The sequence below is a fragment of the Ictidomys tridecemlineatus genome, chromosome 7, assembly GCF_052094955.1.
Source record: "Ictidomys tridecemlineatus isolate mIctTri1 chromosome 7, mIctTri1.hap1, whole genome shotgun sequence".
NCBI classification, from domain to species: Eukaryota; Metazoa; Chordata; class Mammalia; order Rodentia; family Sciuridae; genus Ictidomys; species Ictidomys tridecemlineatus.
Genome location: NC_135483.1, coordinates 191,917,030 through 191,930,844, shown reverse-complemented (window position 1 = coordinate 191,930,844; position 13,815 = coordinate 191,917,030). Strand labels below are relative to the sequence as shown.

Genomic DNA, 13,815 nt, shown 5'->3' with positions numbered 1-13,815 from the left:
ACCCTTTCAGCTTTGGAATTTGCTGCTGGCCCAGGCCTAGGCCACTGCCCAGCAATTGGTCCACAAGGCAATCCTTGGAAGCCACCACTCATGCTATTTATAATTCCTCAGTATGCCTTTAGAAGGTTCCGGGACCATGAGGAGCTCCGCCCATCCTCCCCGGGAAGGCTCTCTCCACGGGCTCACTTGACATTGATTGCATTTGGAGCCCAGGGTTTACGCAGCACATCACCATCCAGCCCAGACTGGGCAGCCGGGTAAAGGAGACTGGCCTTCTCTGCAGCATTCCTGGGGTGGTCACTTGGCCTTGTCTGGAAAACCAGCCGGGGTGGGAACTCCTGCTTCAGAAGACCCCCTCCCCTTGGGGACCATATCTGTGTCCTGGCCTGGCCTTTCCTGCAGAGTCCTTGTCATAAATTGGAACCTTCACCCTCGTGTCCTGATGGGGTCTCTGCTCCACCCCCACTGTGATGCCTTTTCCTCTGGTCTCAGGCAAGACACGCCTCCTGTCCCTGCAGATATTGCTCCCCCCACCCCCCTCTTCCCCATCCATGACAAGTACCACCCTCTCTTTGTTCTGACTGCTGTTCTTGTGACATGGGTGTGGCTCATCTGGGCCTCTCTCTGGGGCCTCTTTCCCATCTCCTGGGGTGGGGGCTCTCAGCCCTCCTTGTTTGCAGCCCACTTTTGAGGTGCCACGCCACATGGTACCTCCTTGCCCCCTGCACTGTGTGGGTTGTGCCTCATTCTCTCTCAGGTCGCCTGTCCTGCCGCTGTGTGCCCTGCTATAGCAGAAATCAGCCACTCTGTTGACCACAGTAGGTGCCTCTTCCCCGCCCTCCTTGCCACCTGGCAGAGGGTTCAAGGTGCCCAGAGTGCCGCATGGGGGCACTAGGTTCAGCCTCAGCCAGCCAAAGTCCAGCATGAGCTCATTGGGTGGGATCGGGGTGGGTAGGGAGGCAAGGCAGGCGCCTGACTTCCCCTCTCAGATGCCACCCAGGACCTGGGAGCCTCTGGCAGCGGCTCGTAGCTGATTCATCAGGCCGCAGGCAGCTCAGGTCCCCAAGCTGCTGTCACACGGTGCTGTTAAACCGCATCTCTCCTTGTCTATACTTTGCATAAATAATAATAAAAAACTCCCACTTTCCTGTGGGACCAACCAGTTGTAGGAGCTGCTGGGAGAGATGTGCACAGGGGATCCTGCAGGAGCCCTGTCTTACCTGAGGGGCCCTGTGCAGGCTGGAGAGGGGCAGAGGTACCATGCTGACTGATAAGGACAATTTGCAGGTCTGGAGAGCAAATTAGGACCAGAACAAGGAGCCAGGGCCAGGACACCTTCCTGTTAAGGGCAGATGGTGGCCTCACCCTTTGGGACAGGGGTTGGCTGTTTCCTCCTTGAGGGGCAGCTTCAGGGGCAACTCAAGGGTCAGTCCAGGAGACACGCAGTTGGTTCCTGGGCACTTGCCAAGCACACTGGCACAGACTGGCATCCCTCGTGGGCAAGGTTATATCAAGGGGATCTTCCTGCTGCTCAGCTGTGCTGCGGTCTGGTGTGTGCCCTGCTAGCAAGTGTGCAAGTCCCACACAGCGGGAGTAAGAAGGCCCAGGGGCCACTGTAGATCAGAGGGTGCAATTGCAAATTCTGTGTAGCTTGCCCAGGTCTCTGGAGGCCTCCCTTAGGCCTGGATTCAGGGAACCTCCGTGGGGGAAATGGAGCATCATGTGGTACTAACAGGTTCGGGGGCTCCTGTTTCTGGGACCAACATCGGATGCCACACAGCACCAAGTTTAGGAGGAGGATACACCTGCTACCTGCCTGAGCCCTCCTGAGAGGCTGTGGGGAGCATGCCTGTCTCTCCCTATCATCACTCTGTGCAGGCCACCAGAGCTGCAGGAGGCATGAGCAGTGGGCTCCAGGTCTGCTTGGGAACCCGTGGTGTCCTCTGGGACTCCAACCTGGGCTGAGCTCTGCAGGGAGCAAGGCACCCACGGTCACAGGGTCTAAGAGTTCTGCCTAGGGCCCAGCATGTCTGGACCCTCCTGGTGGCCAGGGGTTTGGCTAGAGGGGCATGTGCCTACTATGTGCCTGCCCTGTGCTGGGCATCTGGTCATCTTCTTCACATACTTTGGCACAGTCCTGCACAGTGTGTACCTGTGATGGGAATAAACACTCCTTGTGTTTAACACTGAGCCCCATCAGTCTTCAGCTGGGCAGCTGGGCACCTTCCCATATGATTCTGTTCCAGAGGGAAAGAATGTGGTGCCACAGGCCAGGGGTTGACAGAATAAGCCTCCTCCTGCGAATTTGCTCACTCTGAGTGGATTGTGACGTATTAGAGTTTAGTGTGCCTGCCTAAGTGGATTTATGGATTATATGATCTAGTTTTAACCAAACTAATCCTCCAGTATGGTCAAGTGGCTTACAAAAGATTCCTGTAAAGAAACTGCAAACAATACCAAAAATCCACAGTCAGGCAAACCAGAAGTGGCTGGGCTTAAGCCTGGTGCATCCCCATGTGACATGGGACAAGGCGTTAGCCCCAAAGAAAGAAAACAAACACAACAAAACCATCTGAAGCTAGCCCCTCCTCATCCTTCCTAGTGCCTTGTCCCCCGAGATATTCATCGACAACCGCATGGAACACTCATGGTTTGCAAGGGATTTAAAAACAGCTTTCAGAACATGAATACAAACCCCCGCAATTCTTTTCCCGGCGACGTTTAAAGTTATGTGCTGTTCAATCCAGTGCTTTTTGATATTTCCCTAAGCAATGATAAATATTTGGAAAGCTCTTTTCAAGTTTCTTGCATAATAGCATAAAACAAAAAACACCTACCACTAGGCAAACACTTTTTCTTTCTGCTGCAGTAAAAATGGCAGAAACAATGAACAGTAAATGATCTGTCGACAAACCAAAAGGCATTTCTTGTCAGCAAATGCTCTTGGAAGATGTGGAGAAAACATCACCATAGATTGGAAGAAATGAGTATTAGAGCAAATTACCCAGTGTGGGAGGTTGTCTATACAGTTGGAGGGAAGTACAGATGTTTCTAACACGCTTCAGCTTAAGGTATTTGCTGGATTCTGTTCCAGTAATGAAATACACAAACCACTTTGTGTGTGTGTGTGTGTGTGTGTGTGTGTGTGTGTGAGCGCAGCTAAAGGAAAGACATAGCAGAGAAGATATATTGCCAACAGTAAATGCCTTGTTTAATAAAAACAGTGTCATGTGGGGAAAACAGTAAAAGTGGATCCACTGGTGGAAGAACTATTAGAAAAGATTTTTTTTTTAAAAGAATTCTGGATGTCAATAAGGGTCCACAGGTAGCACTGCCTACAAAACCCACCCACCTACTAACCCACCCACCTACTAACCCACCCATCTACTAACCTACCCACTTACTCATTCACAATCAAACCGTGAGAGGATGGAAGTGGAAGCTTCAAAGGTACATCAAATGCTATCGGAGGCCATCAGTGGGGTGAGTTTTATAAAACCAAGATTGTCCTATTAGAGTAAAATCTTTGGTAATGAGAATGGGGTGACCATGAGAACGTTCCAGAAAACAAATGATGAGTCTTCTTTATGGCTCCTAAAGATGAACATTTAAAAGTACTGACAGGACCGGGCTGGGGATGTGGCTCAAGCGGTAGCGTACTCGCCTGGCATGCGTGCGGCCCGGGTTTGATCCTCAGCACCACATACCAACAAAGATGTTGTGTCCGCCGAGAACTAAAAAATAAATATTAAAAAATTCTCTCTCTCTCTCTTTAAAAAAAAAAAAGTACTGACAGGAGTTATTCTGAGTCCCTGTTTTTCTGCCTAACTTTCCTCCCTCTTTCTTGGAACTCCTGTGCTCAACAGATCCTCTTGCCTCACCTCCTGCACCGCCACGCCTGGCTCTTTCTTCAGGATGAGTGTGCTGGTATTTTTTGAGGTGATATGAACTTAGTTTTAGGTACTCAGTAAAAAGTTTGAAAAAAATAAATGCACTTTCGCTGCCCTGGCCCCATCTAGATAAAAAAATATCCTTTTAATGAAAAAGTAAGAAGGTAATTATCTTGTTATGCTAAAGAAAGAACATTTTAAAAAATATCGTTTTGTTTTGCAGCGCTGGGCTTGAACCAGGGGAGCTCTACCGCTCTCCTGTGGACCCAGCCCCTTTTAATTTTTATTTTGAGACAGGATCTTGTCAGGCTGCCCAGGCTGGCCTCAAACTTTTGATTCTCCTGCCTCAGCTTCCCGATTTGCCAGGCATGCACCACTGCACCTGGTTTGAAAAGTGTTTTCCTTGGCACAGGATTCTGTGGTCACAGAATGTAGTTGACTGGTAAAACCTACTCATACCCCCACCTTGAAACCTAGAAGCAGAAACTATCCAACCTAATCTGTTTTTTTTAAATTTTAGGTATAATCTACATAATGTAAAATTAACCCTTGTAAAGTGCACAATTTAGTGGGTTTTAGGACATTCACAATGTTGTGCAACTTATCACCACCATCTAATTTCAGAACAAACTGTTTTTAAAACTTGTAGTTTGGGGGGCTGGGGCTGGGGCTCAGCAGTAGCGCTCTTGCCTAGCATGTGTGAGGTACTGGGTTTGATTCTCAGCACCACATATAAATAAATAAATAAATGATCTGTCAACAACTAAACATATGTATGAAAAAAAACCAAACAAACTTGTAGTTTGGGCTGGGGATGTAGTTCAGTGGTAGAGTGCTTGCCTAGCATACCTGAGGCCTTGGGTACATCTCTAGCACTGAAAAAAAAAGTAGTTTTCAAATGAAAAGGTCCTTGGGTTTAAAAATATTTATAAAACATGAATACGTAACACCTTTCCACTGTGTTGAAAGACCAACTAATCGACATCAGGGAAGACAAAAATATACTAACTGGATTTTAACAAAAGCTTTCACATAATTGGTGGATGGAATTTAGAAACAAGAATGATGATTTTTGTAAATTCAGCTAAAGATGCCCTTCTTCCTTTCAGCTCCCATAGTTCTTGTGACAGCCACTAAAATTCAGAATTGAAATAAACGGCCTTGAGAGCCAAGCTATCAAATTGATGCTTTACAGTGTTAAATCAAGATTTTAGTAAAGAAGGAGGCATATTCGATCATATTAATATTTCTAATTGGAGCAAAGTGCTTTTTGGAGTTTTTGTAAATGTACAAATATATTTATAATATTGCAAAATTTATTGAAACACATGGTTGATTTCACCTTCATATAATTTTTTCAAATGTTCTCACTAGGGTAGGTAAGACCTGCCTATTTGGTTGTGTACTCTAGAATGTTTTGGGGGATGCAGTTCAAAAATATTGGAAGTCCATACCTCCCCTCTGCTTGCCCAGTTTCCACCTCTGCTCCACCCCACTAAAAAAGGAAAGAGAAAAAAAGACTAGACCTTCTCATAGAGTACTATGTTCTAAGCCAGGTCTTCCAGGTCTGGAGTTCAAGCTCCTTCCCCATCCCTCCCGCCTCCTACCCCTCAGGCTACTCCCTTGCCCCCAACCCCCACTGCTGTTCTGCACTGCTCAGGGCCTCACTTTGTCCCGGACTCTTGCTCACTGTCTGCTCCTCAGGCAGCCTCTCCCTGGCCTCCTAATCTCCATCACGCAGCTGTCTGCAAGCACTCTGGGGGCTTCATTCGCTCAAGGTTTTTCAACATCATATTGTACAACAGCTTATTTTATTATTGGTTTGTCTCTCTCAAGAGAATAGGGACCCCAGAAGGGCAGGGAGTCTTCTTTGTTCAGAAATCTGTGAGCAGCCTGAGATGGTCCCGGGAGGGGCCCAGGGTTGCTCTGGGCAGCCCCTCCATCCCTGCCATTTTTATGTCTGGGAGGGTTCTTGAATTTCCTGGCCTGGAATGGGCATTGGGAGGCCAGCATTAAGATGCTGAGTATCTTGGGGCACCTCTTTAGTATGTGTAATGGCACCACTGGGCCTCTAGGGTGAAGAGAGGGGCAGAGAGGGACAGCTGAGCCCTGTGTCACAGCCCATTGGGGATTGGCCCTAGCAGCCTCCTTGGCCTGCAGAATCAGTGGCAGGGTCAGTGGGAAGGTGGAGGAAAGCCAGCCTCTCTGGGGTTCCTCACATTCCTGAGTCCTAGGGTACTCCAGGGGTTTCTGGATGTGGCTCTGTGGGGGACCACTCTGGGGTGCTGTCATCTTGGTCGTACCCAAGGCTAGTAGGTGTGGTGGAGAGTCCTTCTGTGAGCCTGCTTTTTTCCAAAGGTGTGGGCAGCTGAGGTTCTAAAAGGGAATCAGAGAGCAGCCCCAAGAAAGCGTGAGTGTCATAGGCTCAGTCACAAGGGCGCCTCTGCGGCACATCCACCCAGTGTCCACAAGTGAAAAAGGGAAGCTCTTCCAGGTCTGAGGCTGGCTCATCTCGCAGAGATGGCTATTCCTTGGTAGAAGTCCGAGGGGGTACTGTGGAGGTGGCAGCCCAGGGTGAGGGCTAAGGTTGAGGCCCTCAACACGGGCCTCGGGACGAGTGATGGGGACCCTGAGGTGGAGACCCGTGGGGAAGGAGGCAGTCCGGCCTAGGGAGCACTGGGTGGGGGAATGAGAACCAACTGCGCGGACCCTGGAGTGATCCCCGGAGGGCCGCGTGGTCAGGGCTGGGCGACTGCCCCCAGCAGCAATAGCAGCGTCCCAAGCAGCAGCGTCAGCGACAGTGGGGCAGCAGCAGAGCTGGAACCCCCAGGGGTGCTCTGGAGGGTCGGGGGCGCCAGGCCGCAGGCCTCATAGGGCTCCAGGCAGGCAGCGAAGGCCATGACGTGCGCGATGTAGTTCTGCTCCTGCACCCCGTGCACCAGGTGCGCCTGCGGGCCGCGTGCAAACACCGCCACGTCCTCGCCTCCGTGCGTCTCCGACGACACCGGCACAGCCGCCTGCTGCTTGTAGGTGGGGGCACCTGGAGGGAAGAGGAGTTCAGGGCGGGAGAGTGCCCCTCCACCCCTGTCCCCAAGAAGACGACCCTTCAATGGCAGCACTCACCGCTCTCAACCTCCGTGACGTTGGGTCGGTCGCCAGAGTTCAGCACGTAGCCGGGGCCATTGCCATACAGGATGGACGTGTACGACTTGCCGTCCTGGGCCTTGAGCGGGGCCAGCCCTGCGGGGACAGGGGGCACCTGAGCTCACCGCCCTCCCCCGGGGACCCCAGTGTGGCGCACAGGCGCCTTTCGCCTTGTCACCAGCTTACTCCTCCCAAGAACCCACCCCCGGCGCAGCACTGCAGCAACAGCCCCTGTCGCCGTCCCCGCCTACCGAAGATGGAGCTGCCCCGCAGCGTGTAGCCGCCAAAGGAGAAGACGTGCGAGTGGTCGGCGGTGACCAGGGTCAGCGTGTCCTGGTCGCTGGTGAGCTGGCCGGCCTTGTCGATGGCAGAGTCGAACATGACCGCCTCGGTCAGGGCCAGGAAAGCTGTGCCCTCGTGATGACCACGGTCGATGCGGCCCCCTGCGGGAGCCAGTGGGAGGGGCGTGAAGCTCGGTCCTGTCCTGGTCCCCCTCCGCCTCTGCTCTTCTGGCTCCCAGACTTACCCTCCACAAAGAGGTAGAAGCCGCGGGGGTTCCTGCTCAGCACTCGAATGGCTGCCTCCGTCATCTCCATCAGGGAGGGGTCCAGATCCGGGTTTCGGTAGATATCAAATTTTGTGTCTACAGGCTCAAAGAGGCCTAAGGAACAAGGGATCCAGTGACTACTGACTTGGGAGAGGGTCATGGCCACAAGCACACAGGCTCCAATAGCAGCTTTCTGAGGCCACTGAGGTGAGGAGTGGGGTCATTACCCATGAGATATGTCACGGATGAGTTCTGGGATGCCTGAATGAGCTGCTGGCGGTTCCACACATATCGGGCCCCCTGGAGGTACAGAGCCAGTTTTTAGTCTGAGACCTGCAGCCCCACCCTGGTCCCTGCCATGACTGTGCCTCTGTGAGTCCCGTCACCTGGTGCTTTTGCAGCCACTCCTGCACGAGGTTCCGTCCATCCAGCCTAACTCCAGTCTGGTTGACATCACCTGGATACTCAGGGTCTGAGGTCCCATTAGGAAACATGTATTTGCGGCCCCCGCCCAAAATCACCTGTTGCCAGAGCATAAGGGCAGTTGAACTTGGGGCAAAAAAAACCCCTTCTTTCTAGCTTACAGACAGCCCCCACTGCCCCACCAGGTCAATACTGCCCCCCACTTGTTTGCCCACCTTCCCAGAGACCCTAACAGGCCCCAGAACTCAGGCTATTGGTTGCTTGGGGCTGTGGCCTTTCAAAACCCACTCCTCCAGCCAGCCCCCTCCCATTGCCCTTTGTGCCGCACATTAATGTCCATGTTGGAGATGAGCTGCGTGGCGATGTCCTGGCAGCCCTCCTGCAGCGCCGAGGCTGGCATGTCTGCATCTGAGTACCAGTTGCGGTTCACCGTGTGTGCATATGTGCCAGCTGGCGAGGCATGCTGCACCCTGGTGGTGGTCACCACTCCCACGGACTTCCCTGGAGGTAGCAGGGGTCAGGGTGGGCCACCCAGAGCTCCAGGCCTGCCCTGACCCCAAGCCCAGGCCCAAGCTCACCTGCTTTCTTGGCCCGGTACATCACAGAGATGACCTCGTTGCCTCGTGTTGTGTCACACTGGTCAAAGCGGGCGGCTGCGCTCAAGCCAATGGTCTTGTAGTTGGCCTTGACCCCACACAGGTAGGCCGTGGCTGTGCTGGCGCTGTCTGGCACCTGTCTGTCCACACTGTATGTCTGGGGACAGAGATACCCTCAGCTCTGCTCTGGGGCAGACATTTAGTCCTTCACCCAGGCCTAGGACAGGGAGGACAGGTCCATCTCTCCTGGGTCCTTCCTCCTGCTCAGGAGGCCTCACCTTGGACAGAGCCATATATGGGAAGTGGTCCATGGCCAGGGGTGTCTCCGGCCCCAGCTTGCCTTGATCTTGTCCCTTTAGGATCCGGGTGGCTGTCACTGTGGGCACGCCCATCCCTGAAGGAACAGATCCCCTTCAGGCCTGAGCCCCAGGGCTGGTCTGGACCCAGCAGTGGCCCTGGGTTCAAGGCCCGTGAGCACCATGGGGTGGACCAGCCTGGCGCACTCACCGTCTCCCAGGAAGATGATGAGGTTCTTGGCTGAGGTCTGAATGGGCTTCAGCTTCTTGGCGGCATCCAGGGCCTCGGCAGCTTTCTGGTTCCAGAAGGCTGGATTCTGCTCCTCCACTGGCCAAGGGGAGAGTGCAGGCTAGGTCAGCCTGGGGGCTGGCCTGTGTTGCAGGGAGAGGGGCTGGGGGAACCTCGTACCTGGGATGACACCATGGGCCAGCTGTAGCCTCAGGCTCAGCAGCAGCAGCAGCACCCGGGCTCCCTGCATGTCGGCAGGCTGGTGGTCGGTGGCCAGGCTGGGACACCAGGGTACCAGCTGCAGCGCAGGATGCTTGGGCTTAAATAGGGGAAGACTTTGTTCCTGGCTGTAAAGGTTCCATGTCCCTCCCCTTGCACCAGCTAGCCATCCTGGCCCTGCCCTGCCCTGTGAACTGAAGGCTTGCTGGCCGGTGGGTGGTGGAGGGTGTGGCTGAGCCTGCCTGGCAAAGGCATCCAGACGGAGGTGGCTCTGGTGATGGACCCAGCAGGGGAGGCAGGCCAGTGGGGCAGGCGCCCTCTGGGTGCAGAGCTTTCACAGTGTCCTGCTGAGGTCACCCCACCCTCTTGTGGAGGACCATAGTCCTTCCTTCACCTTATTTTTTCCAGTATTTCCTGGGAGCTGGGTGCTGATGGGAGCTGGGGTTAGAAGCACACAGCTTGGGCCAGAGACCTGGGTTTGGCTTCCTGATGCCACCAGCCCCATAGACAGGGGAAAGAGGGATGCAGGGTGGCTCAGCTGCCCTGCCACCCACTTGGCCTCTCATCACAGCCTTGACATGTGGGTGGGCCTAGCAAGAGGCCCCACGGTGACCGTGCTGTGGGAAAGGGCAGTGCTGGGAAGGACCCCATGAATTTGGGCTTCTAGCCGTAGCTCCAGATTGTGCAGGTGGGCTGGGCAGGGCTGCCAGGGTGTGGAATTCACGCCCGGCCAGCCAGCGGGTGGGCCGGGTCTTTCAGAATGGAGAGCGGGCAGTTGCCCAGGAGGTTGACCCCTGTTCCCTTGAATGTGTAGAAGGACCCCAGGTGTGAGCCTGTTCTCCACAGGCCCTGGGCGCTCCCACGGTGTAGCCTCTGATAACGACCTAGGAGGTTTCTGCAGCCCCAGGCTGGGTTCAGGAGTATTTCTCAGTCCACCCTCACCCCGACCCGTGCACATTCGAAGGAGCCAGAAGCAGGGGCTGAGCTCTCTGTCCCCGGTTCAGAGCGGCAATGCTCATGTAGCCAGGATGCGAGGGCTGCCAGGGGCCGGGGACTGGTGTGGTTCAGGTTGTCCCCCAGTGTGGTGATGATGTTGGGAGGTGGTGGACCTTTAAGAGGTGCAGGTAGGGGGAGGTGACCAGGTCATTTTGGGCCCTGTCCTTAGAAAGGATTAATGTAGTTCTCCTGGGACTCCAGTTAGTTTGTACCAGGGTGGGCTGTAAGAGTAGAAAGGATAGCCCCTCCTTCCTTTCTGGCTTCCTTTCTTGACTTATAATCTCTCCCTCTTCCATATACTCCCACCATGATGCCATCTACCATCAGTCAAGGGGCCCTTACCAGAGCCAGGGTACAGAACTTTCAAAATTTTGAGTGGAACAAACCTCTTTTCTCTATACATTGTCTAATTCAGGTATTTTGTTGTGGCAGTGGAAAATGGACCAATACTCCAAGTGCCCATCAATGGATGAATGGATAGACAAAATGTGGTCCATACATATGGAATATTATTTAGCCTTAAAAAGATAGGAAACCTAATACAGGCTACAATGTAGGAAAGCTTGTGGTCTTTATGCTAAGTGAAATCAGCCAGTCACAAAAGGACAGATATTGTATGATTCTGCCTATTTGAGGTAGCAAGAATAGACTGATTCCTAAAGAGAAAAAAAGAATGATGGGTCACCAGGCACTAGGAGAAGGAGACACGGGGCACTGATAATGGATACAGTGTCTCATTCAGCAAGATGAAAAATTCTGGAGATCCGAAGTACAAAGTGTGAATGTCCTTAGTACCTCACACTTAAAAATAGACATCTGGAAGCCAAGAGCAGCGGCACCAGTCTGTAATCCCAACTACTCAGGAGGCTGAGGCAGGAGGCTCACAAGTTCAAGGCTGGCCTGGGCTACCTGGCAAGACCCTATCTCAAAATAAAAATTCTTAAAAAGCTGGGGATGTGGCTCAGTGGTGCTTGCCTAGCACACACAAGGCCCCAGGTCCCATCTCTAGCACCGAGTGCACGCACACACACGTACACACACACCCAGGAGCCTTCCCTGCCTCCCTCACTGCCCCCTGCTCCCTTTCTGTCCTGTGTTGTCATGCTGTGTTAGGAAATTTTTTTTCAAGTTTATCAAGGAGGCTTTTTTATTGCCATATAATAATTATACCTATTTACAAGGTGCAATAGGATAATTTGATACCTGATACAATAGAATGAGGAAATCAGGGTAATTAGAATTTTCATCTCCTTAAACATTTCTTTGTGTCGGAAAAGGAAATTCTTGGCTAAAGGTCAGGGGTGACTAGCTACTGGACAGGTCCTTAATCAATTAATCATTTAAAAAAATTTTTAAACCAGGCTGTAGGTTAAAGGTTCAGAACTCCAAAGTCAGTCTTCAGCCAGAAAACTTTTGCAATGACTTATCATCCTGCTCTTAAACTGGAGTTCTCACATAACCAGAGATTCCCGGAGAGGTGTAAGCCTGTAATTCCAGCTACTTGGAGGCTGAGGCAGGAGAATTCCAAGTTTGAGGCCAGCCTGGGTAACTTATTGAGACCCTATCTCAAAGTGAAAAATAAAAAGTGTTGGGGATATAACTCAGTGGTAGAGCACCCTGGGTTCGATTTCCAGTACTGCAAAAAGAAAAAAAAAGAAGGAGGAGGAGGAGGAGGAGGAGGAGGAGGAGGAGGAGGAGGAGGAGGAGGAGAAACAAGGCCGAGAGAAGCCCGGTACACTGTCCCCCAATGGTACCACCTACAGGTCTCCCTCTTTTTACATGTTCTCATTTGCATGTGGGTCTCAGCTTCTCCTCCATTGTATCATGGGGTAGGTTTGGGATGGCAGCGGAGGCTCAGGTCTGCACAGCTCCGGCTCCACAGGACCCCTGTGTAAACACTCCACCTCCTGCTCAGCCCCTAATCCCTGCCAGCCAGTATGGAACCTGCTTTTCTAACCCTTTGTCATCTCTAAGTCATATCGATGGAATCAGTGTGTGGTCTTTTGAGACGACATTTTTTCCACTCAGAATAATGCCCTGGAATTCATTCAAGCTTGGACTGGTAGTTCACCCTCTGTGTTGCTGAGTCGTATTCCTTGGGAAGCATGTACCATTTTTACCGGTTTCTGGCTCAAAATGCCATTCATCCTTTTCAACCTTTCCAGAAGACTGAAGATGATCAGGACAGTGGTAGTGCCTTTTTTTTACAACACCTTATCTAGCACCTTTATAACCTACCCAATAAAGGAGGTCCTCTGTCCCGAGGTTTCTCCAAGAACCACATAAAGGAAATACATCTTCTAACATGTGGTGACCATCCCAGCCTGGCTTTCCTGTGTGGGAAAGGTCCATCCAACCAGAGAGCACGCAAGCACCCCACTGAGGGTGGCCTTGAAGGAAGCCCTGGGATGTTCCAATGGCCCCTCAGTGGATTCACATCTTCCTACATACCAAGACTTGCCCTGCAGTTTGGGTACCTCCCACGTTTTATTAAGCAGATCCCCTAGGGAGTTGTCTTGATCAGTCTTATGGAGATCATCAAAGTACGCACCCTAAGAATTTCAGTTCAGGCTGACAGCAGGAAAACCTGCCAAAGCATTTCCTTGTATTTAGTTAATTCTTGTTCTGCTTGATGTTGAGTTAGCAGGTTTTTGAGCCAATCTATTTCCTCATAAGAGTTCTGTGAATTCCTCTGGGTGCAGTGATGCAGGCCTGTAATCCCAGAAATTTGAGAGGCTGAGGCAGGAGGATCACAAGTTTGAGGATCAGCAATTTATCAAGGCCATAAGCAACTTATCCAACTTATCCAGACCCTGTCTCAAAAAAAAAGGACTGGGTGTAGCTCAGTGGTAAAATATCCCTGGATTCAATTCCCAGGACTGATAAATAAGAAGGAAGGAAAGAAGGAACGAACAAACAAACTCTGGGAATTCTCAGCCAGTCCCATGGTACAATCTTAAAGTTAGCTGCAAATTATATTTGTCAGAGCCCTTTCCATGAATGTCCTTGAAAACAAAACACTTTGGGCTCTGGAAAGTACCAGAGTAAACAATTAACCATCTGTGGATAAGGAAATTCAGTTATATCTGTTGCACACATTCGAAGCTAATGACTAAACCTATGATTGATGGCATTAGGACTGTTCGCTTTCTGTGAATCTGTATAATTCCAGAGACACATTAGTAACACACTCAGGCCAACGCAGCTCGAGGAGGACTTGGCGATCTCCTCTGTGTCGTTCAGTGGGTCAAGGAAGCCCATTAGGCCAGGCATGGAGGCACACGCACAACCCAGGCAGGAGGATTGCGAGCTGAGACCAGCCTGGCACCTGTGAAACCCTGTCTCAAAATAAATTTTTTAAAAAAGGGGGCGGGAGTTGAGAGTGGGCGAGGGATGCAACTTAGTGGTAGTAGTGCCCTTGTCCAGTGTGCTCAAGGCCCTGGGTCCATCCCCCAGTGCAGGGCATGGGTGGGGC

At 51.9% G+C, this 13,815-nt stretch overlaps 1 protein-coding gene across 1 annotated transcript; it reads right to left on the bottom strand.

Annotated features, from left to right (window-relative positions):
• Positions 1 to 5,682: 5,682 nt before the first annotated feature.
• On the bottom strand, positions 5,683 to 9,375 carry LOC101973915 (intestinal-type alkaline phosphatase). The gene is made up of 11 exons (XM_005326490.4): positions 9,306 to 9,375; positions 9,108 to 9,224; positions 8,879 to 8,994; positions 8,583 to 8,757; positions 8,333 to 8,505; positions 7,968 to 8,102; positions 7,809 to 7,881; positions 7,561 to 7,695; positions 7,286 to 7,477; positions 7,014 to 7,130; positions 5,683 to 6,930 (listed from the first exon to the last, which is right to left on the bottom strand). Exons 1-11 carry the CDS (start codon positions 9,373 to 9,375, stop codon positions 6,629 to 6,631), a joined length of 1,605 nt encoding a protein of 534 aa, XP_005326547.2. The 3' UTR covers positions 5,683 to 6,628.
• Between the last annotated feature and the right edge of the window lie 4,440 nt (positions 9,376 to 13,815).